Source organism: Podarcis raffonei, chromosome 6 (assembly GCF_027172205.1).
Source record: "Podarcis raffonei isolate rPodRaf1 chromosome 6, rPodRaf1.pri, whole genome shotgun sequence".
Lineage (NCBI taxonomy): Eukaryota > Metazoa > Chordata > Lepidosauria > Squamata > Lacertidae > Podarcis > Podarcis raffonei.
The window spans coordinates 8,905,998-8,918,652 of NC_070607.1; the positions used below are offsets into that span (position 1 = coordinate 8,905,998).

General features: G+C 44.5%; 1 protein-coding gene across 2 annotated transcripts in view; it reads left to right on the top strand.

Annotated features, from left to right (window-relative positions):
* ADCY10 (adenylate cyclase 10) overlaps positions 1-12,655 on the top strand; it is a 70,360-nt gene that overhangs the window by 12,407 nt on the left and 45,298 nt on the right. For both annotated transcript variants that reach the window (XM_053391342.1, XM_053391343.1), the window contains exons 6-10: positions 133-229; positions 2,790-2,878; positions 5,839-6,030; positions 8,778-8,899; positions 11,138-11,214. In XM_053391342.1, the coding sequence (XP_053247317.1) occupies positions 133-229; positions 2,790-2,878; positions 5,839-6,030; positions 8,778-8,899; positions 11,138-11,214 (577 nt within the window). The remainder of the gene's footprint in view (positions 1-132; positions 230-2,789; positions 2,879-5,838; positions 6,031-8,777; positions 8,900-11,137; positions 11,215-12,655) is intronic.

Sequence of the window (12,655 nt, forward strand, 5' to 3'; positions counted from 1 at the left end):
TTGCATCCAAGGAAATGTGCTTGGGGTCTCGTGGTGCGGGGAGAGATTACTGTTGGGAAGTTGACTGACAAAGGTCATATCTGGCAGAAACAGGGGTGAAGATGGTTAAACAGCTGTAATTCTGTTTGCCAGGTTCGATACATTAGAAATACCCTGGATTTTGACACGGAGGAGTTCTTTGATAGATGCACACAGTACCTGTACCAAAACCGCATCTGTGACAATTTTGGTGAGTTCTTTGGCTATTCTAAGATGTCTAGAAAGAGGTCCATAGATGTCCCTTGAATGGGCGCTGGGCTGGAGCAAGTCATATGGTGGGGGCTCCCATTCTCATTTTCTGCAGGCAAAATCTGCCTCCCAATGTGAACCAGAAGGCAAAGGCACCAAAAATAGGGAAGAGCCCTAAAATACATTAAATAAGTGCTACGGAGTGAACCTGAAACTATATGCATACAAAGCACATGTCATATCATTGCTAAGTACTTTTAAAATCTGCATACATTACAAAAACAACACATTAGGATATTTGGGATTGAATTATACCCATCGTTTCTAAGGGTTTACTCACCCTTTGGGATTATCCACACCTCTTTCCCCCAGGGAAAACTGCTCTTTTAGTGCTCAATCGAAGCAAATAGCAATCGGGTTTTCTGCAGATTGAGGTTTGTTCTGATTTAAAGAGTGGGGCTTTCCCAAGGGGCAAGGGGGAAACTGCTTGGACGCATGTCTAGAAAGTGTGAGCCAAGCTGAAAACTGCTTGAAACTGTGCTTTCTAGGCATGGAAACAGAAGCGGAAGTGTAGACAAGCCTTAAGACAACACAAATTTTTCCTGCCTATTACACAGCTCTGGGTAAGGCCTTCCTTATCTATGTGTTCATAAATCCTCTGCAGTACCAAACAGTACTATTCACACATGGTAAAACTCAGACCGGGCTATATAAAGGAGTAAAGGGACACCTGACCATTAGGTCCAGTCGTGACCGACTCTGGGGTTGCAGCGCTCATCTCGCTTTATTGGCCGAGGGAGCCGGCATACAGCTTCCGGGTCATGTGGCCAGCATGACTAAGCCGCTGCTGGCGAACCAGAGCAGCGCACAGAAACGCCGTTTACCTTCCCGCCGGAGTGGTACCTATTTATCTACTTGCACTTTGACGTGCTTTCGAAGTGCTAGGTTGGTAGGAGCAGGGACCGAGCAACGGGAGCTCACCCCGTCACGGGGATTCGAACTGCCGACCTTCTGATTAGCAAGTCCTAGGCTCTGTGGTTTAACCCACTGCACCTGCACTACAAATATCGAAGGCAGCAAATTGCCTTCGTAAAGAGCAGAACTTTCAAGAAAGGAGCCAAGCCACAGGTTCAAGTCATACCATACATCAAATGCCTCATGCAATAAATTGCAAATGTAGAAGATTTCCTAGGAAACATATGCCCAGTTTTGAGATGGGGCACAAAGCACCAGTGCTTGAAAGGTGGCAACACAGAGAGACTGTTTCTTTCACGTGCACAGACAGCGCTCATGCAATCATTTTTTGCCCTTGTCAAGGAAAGGAAAGGGCCTCTCGCTATAAGGAAGCTCTAAGGCATTATCCTAGGGACGCGGGTGGCGCTGTGGGTAAAACCTCAGCGCCTAGGGCTTGCCGATTGTATGGTCGGCGGTTCGAATCCCCGGAACGGGGTGAGCTTCCGTCGTTCGGTCCCAGCTCCTGCCCACCTAGCAGTTCGAAAGCACGTCAAAGTGCAAGTAGATAAATAGGTACCGCTTTATAGCGGGAAGGTAAACGGCATTTCCATGTGCTGCGCTGGTGCTGGCTCGCCAGAGCAGCTTCGTCATGCTGGCCACGTGACCCAGAAGTGTCTGCGGACAGCGCTGGCTCCCGGCCTCTTAAGTGAGATGGGCGCACAACCCTAGAGTTGGACACGACTGGCCCGTACGGGCAGGGGTACCTTTACCTTTTAAGGCATTATCCTAAAAAATTAAATCTCCTCCTCAAACACACTCAGATAGACCAAGAAACATTCACTTATTCCCTGTGTTCACAGAACAACTCATTTAGTCCAAGATATTGCAGAGGGTTAGTGCCTGTTGCAGCAAAAACGCCTGAGTCTTTTTACATTTTAAACATTGGTTGGGCATTTTGTTAGTTGTTAATAATAATAATAATAATAATAATAATAATAATAATAATAATAATAATAAAAAAAAACAACAATTATTATTTATACTCCGCCCATCTGGCTGGGTTTCTTCAGCCACTCTGGGCGGCTTCCAACAGAATATTAAAATACAATAATCTATTAAACATTAAAAGCTTCCCTAAACAGGGCTGCCTTCAGATGTCTTCTAAAAGTCTGGTAGTTGTTCTTCTCTTTAACATCTGGTGGGAGGGCCTTCCACAGGGCGGGTGCCACTACCGAGAAGGCCCTCTGCCTGGTTCCCAGTAACTTGGCTTCTCACAGGGAAGGAACCTCCAGAAGGCCCTCAGCGCTGGACCTCAGTGTAATAGCTGCCTAACATAAATACGTGTGATGTCTAGTGACATATATACATAATGGCTCAAGCAAATGGCACCAGACCCTCCACCACCCCAAAATTACTTAGCGCAGGGATAATCAACTGGCAATTTGTGGGGTTGTAACTGGCCCCCATACATTTTGCGCAGCCCTGCACAAATACGCAGGTGGGTGCATGGGTGCTGCGCATATCGGGAGAAGCTTCCATCCTGTTCTAAACTTTCCTAATCACGTCTTTCTTTCTTACATGAAAATGCTCTCACCTTTCCTCCCTAGAGATTTTGAGAAATGCCTCTGTGTTGCCTCCAAATGACAAACTTGAGAAGTGTTTGAGAAAATACGTGATGAGGAATATCCTAAAGAAGGTACTTCAGTGCTTGACAGTTGCTTTCTTACTATTACGTGGCGTGTTGGAAACAGGTAGTGCTATTGTCATTCTGTGTGTATTATTTCCTCTCCACAAGACAGACACGACATATATACCGGCCAAGTTCTTTTATTTTCTTATTTTTAAATGCTTTATTAACCGTAGTTACATCCATACATCAAAGACATTTTACATACATACAAAGACATTTACATAGTTTGTAAATCAAACTCATCAAAATAAAAATTCCATCAAAGAAGTATATATCTTCATAAATTTGAGTTCCCGTCCTTCTCAACATCTTTTCACTCTCATAAACTTTATGTATTGATTGTAAACATCGAAGGAACGATAATAAACAGTAGTGACACCTGAATTGAATTTTAAAACCTTAAAAGTCGAAACCTGGTCATAAATATAAGCACCAATTCTGTGAATTGGCCATATTTCTACTGTTATTTGTAGCACAATACTACTTTTAATGCCATATTTTTTATAAATTGCTTTCTGGTCACTGACCGTATTAAAGATATTTGATTTATGTATTGAAGTTCTCACCCTGGCCACCAGAAGTATCATGTATATAGTTTTCACTCAGGTCCACGTCAGTTAATTTAGGCGGGAAGCCCTGGGTGGTTGTTACCAGCCGGCTGCCTATAAAAGCTGTTCAGTTCCAGCTTACTATAAAGAACCACTTGGAGAAATCTCTGTGTCGTCTGCTATGTCCACCTACTATTTAATATAAACCTATTACCTAAATTTGTCAGCAAAATCATAATAAAATATGAATATACATCTATGTATATATATCTGTTTTAACCCATTTAACCTTTATTTACAGAGCTTATTCAAAAAGCTGCTACCGAATTCAGATTGCGACGCTTACTTTTTAAGTAACTCTTTAGAGGTTTCCAGTTATCAATGAACTCTTTTCACTCGGGGTCCCAAATTTCAGCTGTGACACCAAAATCCAGCACCTCCAGCGCTCCATTCTAAATCATAGTTGTGGCGTCCCCCATGGCGCCACACCCAGACCAACCCAACCCAACTGGTCTTGTAGCACCCTGCTTGTGGTTAACGCTTAGCTGGAATGAAATATTCAACACAGCAATAGAGAAATTAAAATAATAATTTATTTGTCAGACAAATAAATGAGAGACACAGTGGTATATGGTTACCAAAGCTCTGGCCTTCCAGCCCTGATGGCCAGCACTTATATTCCCTCAGCCCAGCCCCCTTGCTCCTCCTTTGGCTGCCTCTGTCCAATCAGCCTGGTTGAAATTCCTATTGGCTGTTTGCTAGAACCAATCATAAAAGATACACCCATTTCCTATTGCCTTTTATGGGAGACAAAGAGCTACATTTCCTTCTATCTATAAATGGCAAATAAGTAGTCATATATCTTACATTTACCTCGACCAGGCACCTTAATTATCAGATAACCTTTGGCCCCTGTTGCCCTATTCCCTGCAAAACAGATGGCTAATGGTTCTAATTTTATCTTAAACAGAGATCTTGGGTTCACCTTCTCACACACCATCTATGAAAGATCTCCTTCTTTCGAGGTCTTTAAGCAGAGGCTCGACAACCATATGTCAGGAGTGCTCTGATGGTGTTTCCTGCTCGGCAGGGGGTTGGACTCGATGGCCCTTGTGGTCTCTTCCAACTCTATGATTCTATGATTCTATGAAATAAGAATCTAACATAAGAATCTAACATTTCTTACTTTCTAAATCCTTTGCATAATTACATTTAAGCCAATATATTTCATACACAACATATATAGTTTTTTAGAAGAAAGGGAACTTAGTAAAAACTAAGCTAAATTCTAAGTTCTCTAAAGCTTCAAAGCAGTTTCAGAGAGCTGCTTTGCCTAGTCCAGCTGCTGTTTCTATTTGCCCTTTTAACCTTATGAAAATGTGGCTCAAGTCTCTAATGGGAGGCACAATAATTCTTACTATTTACCAACTTAATTGTGTTTTGCAACTTGATTATTCTGTAATTTGTATGGTCAGTGTGACCTTTTGCTCCTAGCCTGTAATTTCCTTTTACAACCCTGAGGCACTGCTATAGATCAGGTGGGCCCTTGATCAAGAAGATAAACAGCTGCCAGAGTATGGTTTCTGCCTGGCATGAGAGATACAAACATTTACAAATATATTTTTTTAAGCTCATTTTAAAATACAAATCTTGATCAGATGCCTCATTCTTGCTCCCCTAGATCTGCTTCTGCCTCCCCATATCACTTACACCTTCATGGAAAAGTCATCGCAGTCCATCCTGTTTTTCAGATTTTTTTTAATGCTTTTTATTGGCATTTCGTTTAATACAAACAAACAAAATACAGTAAATTTCAACAATCATTTACCCACCTTCTTTCCCCACACTCTGCTGAGCATTGACTTCCTTCCCTCCCTTTAACAGGTTTTCTTATGTCAGTTACTTTTCCACAGTTTCTTATTGTATCTAATCCTATCTACATCGTAAGATTTATTTCAGTCCTGCCAAAGTCTTCAGATTTCTACAGTTATTATTTATGTACTCCATAAATTTACTCCAATCTTTTTGGAATTTTGCTTCCTCCTGATTTCAGATTCTACAGGTCAGTTTTGCTAGTTCTGCATAATCAACAATCTTCGTCTTCTGCTCCTCTATTGTTGGTAATTCTGGTACTTTCCATTTTTGCGCTAACAAAGTTCTGGCAGCAGTCGTAGCATACAAAAATAACCTTTGATCTGCTTTCTCTATTTCCTCTCCCATCAAGCCTAGCAAGAAAGCGTCTGGCTTTTTTTGGGAAAGTGTATTTAAATATCTTTTTCAATTCGTTATAAATCTGTTCCCAAAACTGTTTCATTTTCTCACATGTCCACCACATGTGATAAAAATCTCCATCTTTATCTTTGCATTTCCAACATGTCTTACTACTCATACTGTACATTCTCCTGTCCTGTTTTTCAGATCGATGACAACCAGCCCCTGGAATATTTATCAGAGCTTCGACCTGTGACGATCGTCTTTGTGAATCTGCAGTTTGACGAAAGCGCCAACACTCACCATCTCTGTAAGGCCATCCAGGATGCCAACACGAAGATCGCGACGATCATATACCCGCTCAGTGGCAAGATTAACAAGGTCTTCATGTTTGACAAAGTGAGTCTCCTGCAGGCATGGTCCTTATCGGCAAAGCATGGCAAGAGTTGGGGTTGGCACAGATCACTGCAGGATGGAGGGTCCTATAGACATTCTTTATATGATGTACTCATGTCATTCGGGTAGTTGTGGGCACTTTTGAGCGGTGCCCTCAGATAATAATAATAATTTATACCCCACCCATCTGGCCAGGCCTCCCCAGCCACTCTGGGTGGCTCCCAATAGAATATTAAAAGCACGATAAAACATCAAACAACAACTTCTCTAAACAGGACTGCCTTCAGATGTCTTCTAAAAGTCAGATAGTTGTTTATTTCCTTGACATCTGATGGAATGACATTCCACAGGGTGGGCGCGAATGCTGAGAAGGCCCTCTGCCTGGTTCCCTGTAACCTCAATTCTCGCAGTGAGGGACATAGCTGTCAACTGTTCCCTTTTTTAAAAGGGAAATTCCCTTATTCCGAATAGGATTCCTCGCAAGAAAAGGGAAAAGTTGACAGCTATGGTGAGGGAACCGCCAGGAGGCCCTTGGAGCTGGACCTCAGGAGCTGAATGATGGAGGTGGAGACGCTCCTTCGGGTATACTGGGCCGACGCCGTTTAGGGCTTTAAAGGTCGGCACCAACACTTTGAATTGTGATTGGAAACGTACTGAGCACCAAAGTAGGTCTTTGAGAAATTTTGTTGCAGTCATGTGGTGTGAGTAGCAGGTGATGAAAGCCCCCGAGGCGGCAGCCCGGTGGGTGCACCTCCTGCCCCCACCGCGGACACAGTAACGTCACTGGTAGGGGCACAGTTTTCGGCTAAATTGCACCCAGAATTATGAGACATCTCACGAGCACACGAGATTGTGTGTAATTTGGACATGCGGCAATATTGGCAGCACTCCTCTGCCAGCGGCAAAGGTGGCAGAGCAGGAGGAGAAGTGGGGCTGGTGGCAACAGATATGGTGGCAGCGGCCGGGGGAAGTGGTACTTCCTGTATCGCCCAAGCAGTGAAACAGGATGCACCAACCTTGCTTCTGGGGATGGCAAAGGTGTCAGTGGCAATGCCAACCAAACATGCCTCACATTCCCTCCCTGCTCCACATTCTGCAACTGTTAACAGTGCAGTATTATTAGTATATTTTATTTATGATTTTCAGTTGTATACATTTCAATAATTTTACAATCATTTTAACATTTCAAAACTTGACTTCCTTCCCCCTCTTTCTGCGGTTCCTTAAATTTATTTTTAATATCTTCTTAACTTGCTCATTTATCCATCTACTTTAAATATATATTATAAGAGTATGTTTTTAAAGTAGATGAATAAATTAGCAAATTAAGTTAGTTTTTATAAAACTGCAGGTTATTACAATAATCCTGCCAATGTTTTTATCTATTTACAGTTTGTTTGTAAACATTCAATAAACCATTATCATTTTTTTAATAAAAAGTTTACTATCTTGATTTCTTATTTTTCCGGTAAGTTTTGCCATTTCTGCATATTCCATAAGTTTTTGTATCTGTTCTTCCTTTGCTGGAACTTCTTCTTCTTTCCATTTTTGGGCAAGTCACATTCTTGCCACTGTAGTCGCATATGTGAATAAATTTCTATACAGTTTGGGTAGTTCTGTCCCTATAATTCCCAAAAGGAATTAATACAGTGCAGTATTAATTAACACGTTTACTAACCCACCTTTCTTCCTCCCTCTCAGTTTACCCTCCCCAAAAGTCTACAAGGTAGGCTGAGATGCAGCGATTGGCCAACATGAGCTCCACGATTGGCCAGTGAGCTCCACGAATGAGCCAGGATTTGAATCATGGCAACATCTCCCTCAGAGCTGGTCGATGGCCAGTTGGCGTTAAGACATCCTCACTGCAAACCCTCTCTGTCAGAACTAACCGCCAGTGCTGAAAACATAGTGTTCTTCTATTTTATTGTATGGTTTACTTGACATTAGGGTTTCCTACTACAGTGGTGAGACGCGGGTGGCGCTGTGGGTTAAACCACAGAGCCTAGGACTTGCTGATCAGAAGGTCGGCAGTTCGAATCCCCATGATGGGGTGAGCTCCCGTTGCTCGGTCCCTGCTCCTGCCCACCTAGCAGTTCGAAAGCACATCAAAGTGCAAGTAGGTAAATAGGTACCGCTCCGGTGGGAACGTAAACGGCGTTTCCATGCGCTGCTCTGGTTCACCAGAAGCGGCTTAGTCATGCTGGCCACATGACCCGGAAGCTGTATGTCGGCTCCCTCAGCCAATAAAGCGAGATGAGTGCCGCAACCCCAGAGTCGGCCACGACTGGACCTAGTGGTCAGGGGTCCCTTTACCTTTACTACAGTGGTACCTCGGGTTAAGAACTTAATTCGTTCTGGAGGTCTGTTCTTAACCTGAAACTGTTCTTAACCTGAAGCACCACTTTAGCTAATGTGGCCTCCCGCTGCCGCCGCGCCATTGCTGCGTGATTTCTGTTCTCATCCTGAAGCAAAGTTCTTAACCCAAAGAACTATTTCTGGGTTAGCGGAGTCTGTAACCTGAAGCGTCTGTAACCTGAAGCATCTGCAACCCGAGGTACCACTGTATTTAGCTTTGTTTCATGTATTATTTTTATGGGACAATTTTAGAATTTTATATGGCTGCTTTGGGAGACCATAGCCTGAAAATCTGCACACAGAAACCCTACATGCATAAATATCTGCATTTTGCAAATGGCAATAAGCTGCTCTTACAACATCTTCTCCGTTGTTCTTGCCCCTGCCCTCATAAGGGTTGCACGTTGCTTTGCATCTTTGGCCTCCCTGGGGATAAACAGTCTGACGAAGGTGCAAATGCTCTGGACAGTGCCAATAAAATCCATGCTTTCTGTTCCACGGCTCTCATGAAAGTAAGGTAAGTGACTGAGTGCGCCGGGGATATATTTTTGGCAGGGTTACGGGTGCCGCCCACACCAGAATCACCAACCCCGGCTTGCCACCCAACGGGACTGTCGACAACTCCACCCTCTTACTGCTTCCTGGCAATGCTTGTGCCGCAGCCCTAGTTGAGCATCGTAAGAAACATGGCAGCTGGGATGTGGGTTCAATGCAACAGAGCAAGGTACTGGGGAATTAGGGCTCATCCAGTTTTGTGGAGGTGTCTGGCATGACCTAGATTGCAGCAGGCGGTGGGTGGCCCTTGTCTCCCACTCCTCTATCGCAGTACTGTTTGCTTCGAGTGGAAAGAGGTGGAAGGGTAGATGTGGGTGAAGAGGAGAGGCCTCAGCCCAGACATGTCACTCAGTGCTGAAGGGAAAGGACTGTGCTAGGGGAAGGAAAGCAAACCAGAATGGCTGAGCAGCCCTGAGGAGTTTCGGCGGTTGGGTGTGGTTGGCTGGTCTCTTTCTGCTCCAAAGGGGAGGAGACTGTTTTCTGTTTTCCAACAGGCATTCCAACGAGGAACACGGCAGCATTGCTGGATCCTGGTGAAAGCTTAGTTGGATATAATAGGAAGCCAGTATAATAAGTGAGTGGACGCGGGTGGCGCTGTGGGTAAAAGCCTCAGCACCTAGGGCTTGCCGATCGAAAGGTCGGCGGTTCGAATCCCCGCAGCGGGGTGCGCTCCCGCTGCTCGGTCCCAGCGCCTGCCAACCTAGCAGTTCGAAAGCACCCCCAGGTGCAAGTAGATAAATAGGGACCGCTTACTGGCGGGAAGGTAAACGGCGTTTCCGTGTGCTGCGCTGGCTCGCCAGATGCAGCTTTGTCACGCTGGCCACGTGACCCGGAAGTGTCTCCGGACAGCGCTGGCCCCCGGCCTCTTAAGTGAGATGGGCGCACAACCCCAGAGTCTGTCAAGACTGGCCCGTACGGGCAGGGGTACCTTTACCTTTTATAATAAGTGAAATATACTTGGAGTCAAGTGTGAATTTCGTGCTCTTTATTCAGCTCATAGTAGCAATGAATGAAACTTCCCCCAAAATGTATAGCTATATATACATTATTTACACAACTGGCTAATTCTGGGCTGCTCCTGTAGGCCAATCAGGTTGCGGATTCGCCTTCTCCAGGAGCCTGATTGGCTGCTCCTGCAGGCCAATCAGGCCGCTGATTCACTTCCACCTGGAACTGGATTGAGTGACTCCTGTGGACCAATCAGGCTGCTGCATTCTGGATCCTATTGTTCTAGGATTCAGCTCAGTACATAACAATAAGGCATACAGCCAAAATCGCCAGTTGATCCAGAACTCTTGAAACCAATTTTTGCCAATTCCCCCTGCCCACCCCAACGATGCTTGTAATTGCTGAACCAGTTCCAAACTGAGTTTCCGTTATGGTTTAAGAAAAAGTGGGCCTCAGAGGTCCAGGAAAGGTGTTGGCTATCTGACACCTTGGCCCGCAGGGTCAACTCTAATCCTGTCCTTAGAATTTGAAAAACCTAAAGGCAGGAGTCAACATCACACTTTTACGAATGTTTCATCTACGTAATTGTATTCCTTTGCCCAGATAGCAAGGCAGAGGGTGAGACCTGCTCTGGACAGGTAGAGATGGTTTCATTGGGGGAGGTTCTTGGGGTTCCCGGCTTTACGCAGTTTTGCATTTCTGTGTGGACCCCCCAGAACTGAACCCTCGCATAAGCTGCAAGTTCCCTGTAGGTGCAATATTGCATACCGCGGGAATGAAAAGCACTCGCCAGAGACAAAAAGTTCACACGATGCTATAGAACTGGGCTGGGGAGCACATCAACACAGGTGGACGTGGGTGGCACTGTGGTCTAAACCACTGAGCCTCTTGGGCTTGCCAATCAGAAGGTCAGTGGTTCAAATCCCGCAACGGGGAGAGCTCCTGTTGCTCTGTCCCAGCTCCTGCCAACCCAGCAGTTTGAAAGCACGCCAATGCAAGTAGATAAATAGGTACCACTGTGGTGGGAAGGTAAACAACATTTCTGTGCGCTCTGGTTTCCGTCACGGTGTCCTGTTGCGCCAGAAGCAGTTTAGTCCTGCTGGCCACATGACCCGGAAAGCTGTCTGCGGACAAACGCCAGCTCCCTCAGCCTGAAAGTGAGATGAACGGCGCAACCCCATAGTCGCCTTTGACTGGACTTAACCGTCCAAGGGTCCTTTACCTTTACCTTTGCCCTCTCTTGTGCTTTCAGACTTGTCTCCATTGGAGTCACCAGTGGGCCAGTTTTCTGTGGAGTAGTTGGCCATCGTTTGAGACATGAATACACAGGTATCGTGACTGTAGCCTCTTGTACCTTCCCTGTGTTCAAGGCCAGTTTTATGAATGTTCGTGCAGTAAGTGAAAGATTTGCTCCCACCTCAGTGCTTCCCTGCACTGCTTCCTTGTTCGCCCCCTCATGGCCTGTGCTTTGGCAAACTCCCAGCACTGGCTTCCCTCACCTGCAGACTCCTGCTCCTGTTACCGCTGGCTGGAGCCTTTGCCTTGCTGCTCAACCCAACTAGTGTTTCATCAGTGTGGTGTAGTGGTTAAGAGCGGTGGACTCGTAATCTGGTGAACCGGGTTCACGTCTCCGCTCCTCCACATGCAGCTGCTGGGTGACCTTGGGCCAGTCACACTTCTCTGAAGTCTCTCAGCCCCACTCACCTCACAGAGTGTTTATTGTGGGGGAGGAAGGGAAAGGAGAATGTTAGCCGCTTTGAGACTCCTTAAAGGGAGTGAAAGGTGGGATATCAAATCTAAACTCTTCTTCTTTATCATCATCTCTTGGTGGGTTGCCTTCTCTAGGTTGTTGCGTCTAAGGATTCTCCCGTACCGCACAACTGGGCAGAAATCTTGCTGCTTACAATGGGGTGGAAAGTTTGCATTGCTCACAAATTTATTGACAGTTGCATGAATTATGATAGCTAGGAAGTGGAAGGCGCAAGCAGAATATAAAATGCAAAAATGGTATAAAGATGTGTGGGATATAGTTATTAATGATAAATTAACATGTGCCGCTAAGGTAAAACGGTGATTATGCAGGAGAAATGATTTTGAAGGGTATTTGTAGAATTTGTACTGTTAAAATGGAAAGGGGTCAAGCCATCGCAAGAGGTGTTGAAATTTTGGGAGGTTGGTTAGTTACAATGGAATGGTCTTGGGGGTGGGGTGCACATCTGATTCTTATTTATGTATGGATATTACTTTGTCAAAACAATATAATAAATTAAAAATAATAATAATTAAAAAGCAAAATTTATATACCAAAAAAAGGGGAGGAATCTTGCTGCTGAAATCCTTTTGGCTTATAGCATTGGCTTTTCCCGTGTCCTCTATTTATTTATTTTCCCATGTCCTCTATTTATGCAAATGTTTAAGCCTCCAAAGTAGCTTACATTAAACGAAACATGTCGTAGCAACAAAATAGTTCAATAATAAAAAAAACCAAATAAAGTGTGGAACACCCTCCCACAGGATGTCAAGGAAATAAGCAGCTATCCTATCTTTAAAAGACATCTGAAGACATCTGTTTAGGGAAGTTTTTAATATTTAATGCTGTATTGTTTTTAACACTTGATTGGAAGCCGCCCAGAGTGGCTGGGGAAACTCAGCCAGATGGGTGGGGTATATTATTATTATTATTATTATTATTATTATTATTATTATTATTATTATTATTATTAACACGAATTGCCATTTGCTCCGATTTAGTGCTAAAGAGCGGTGGGTT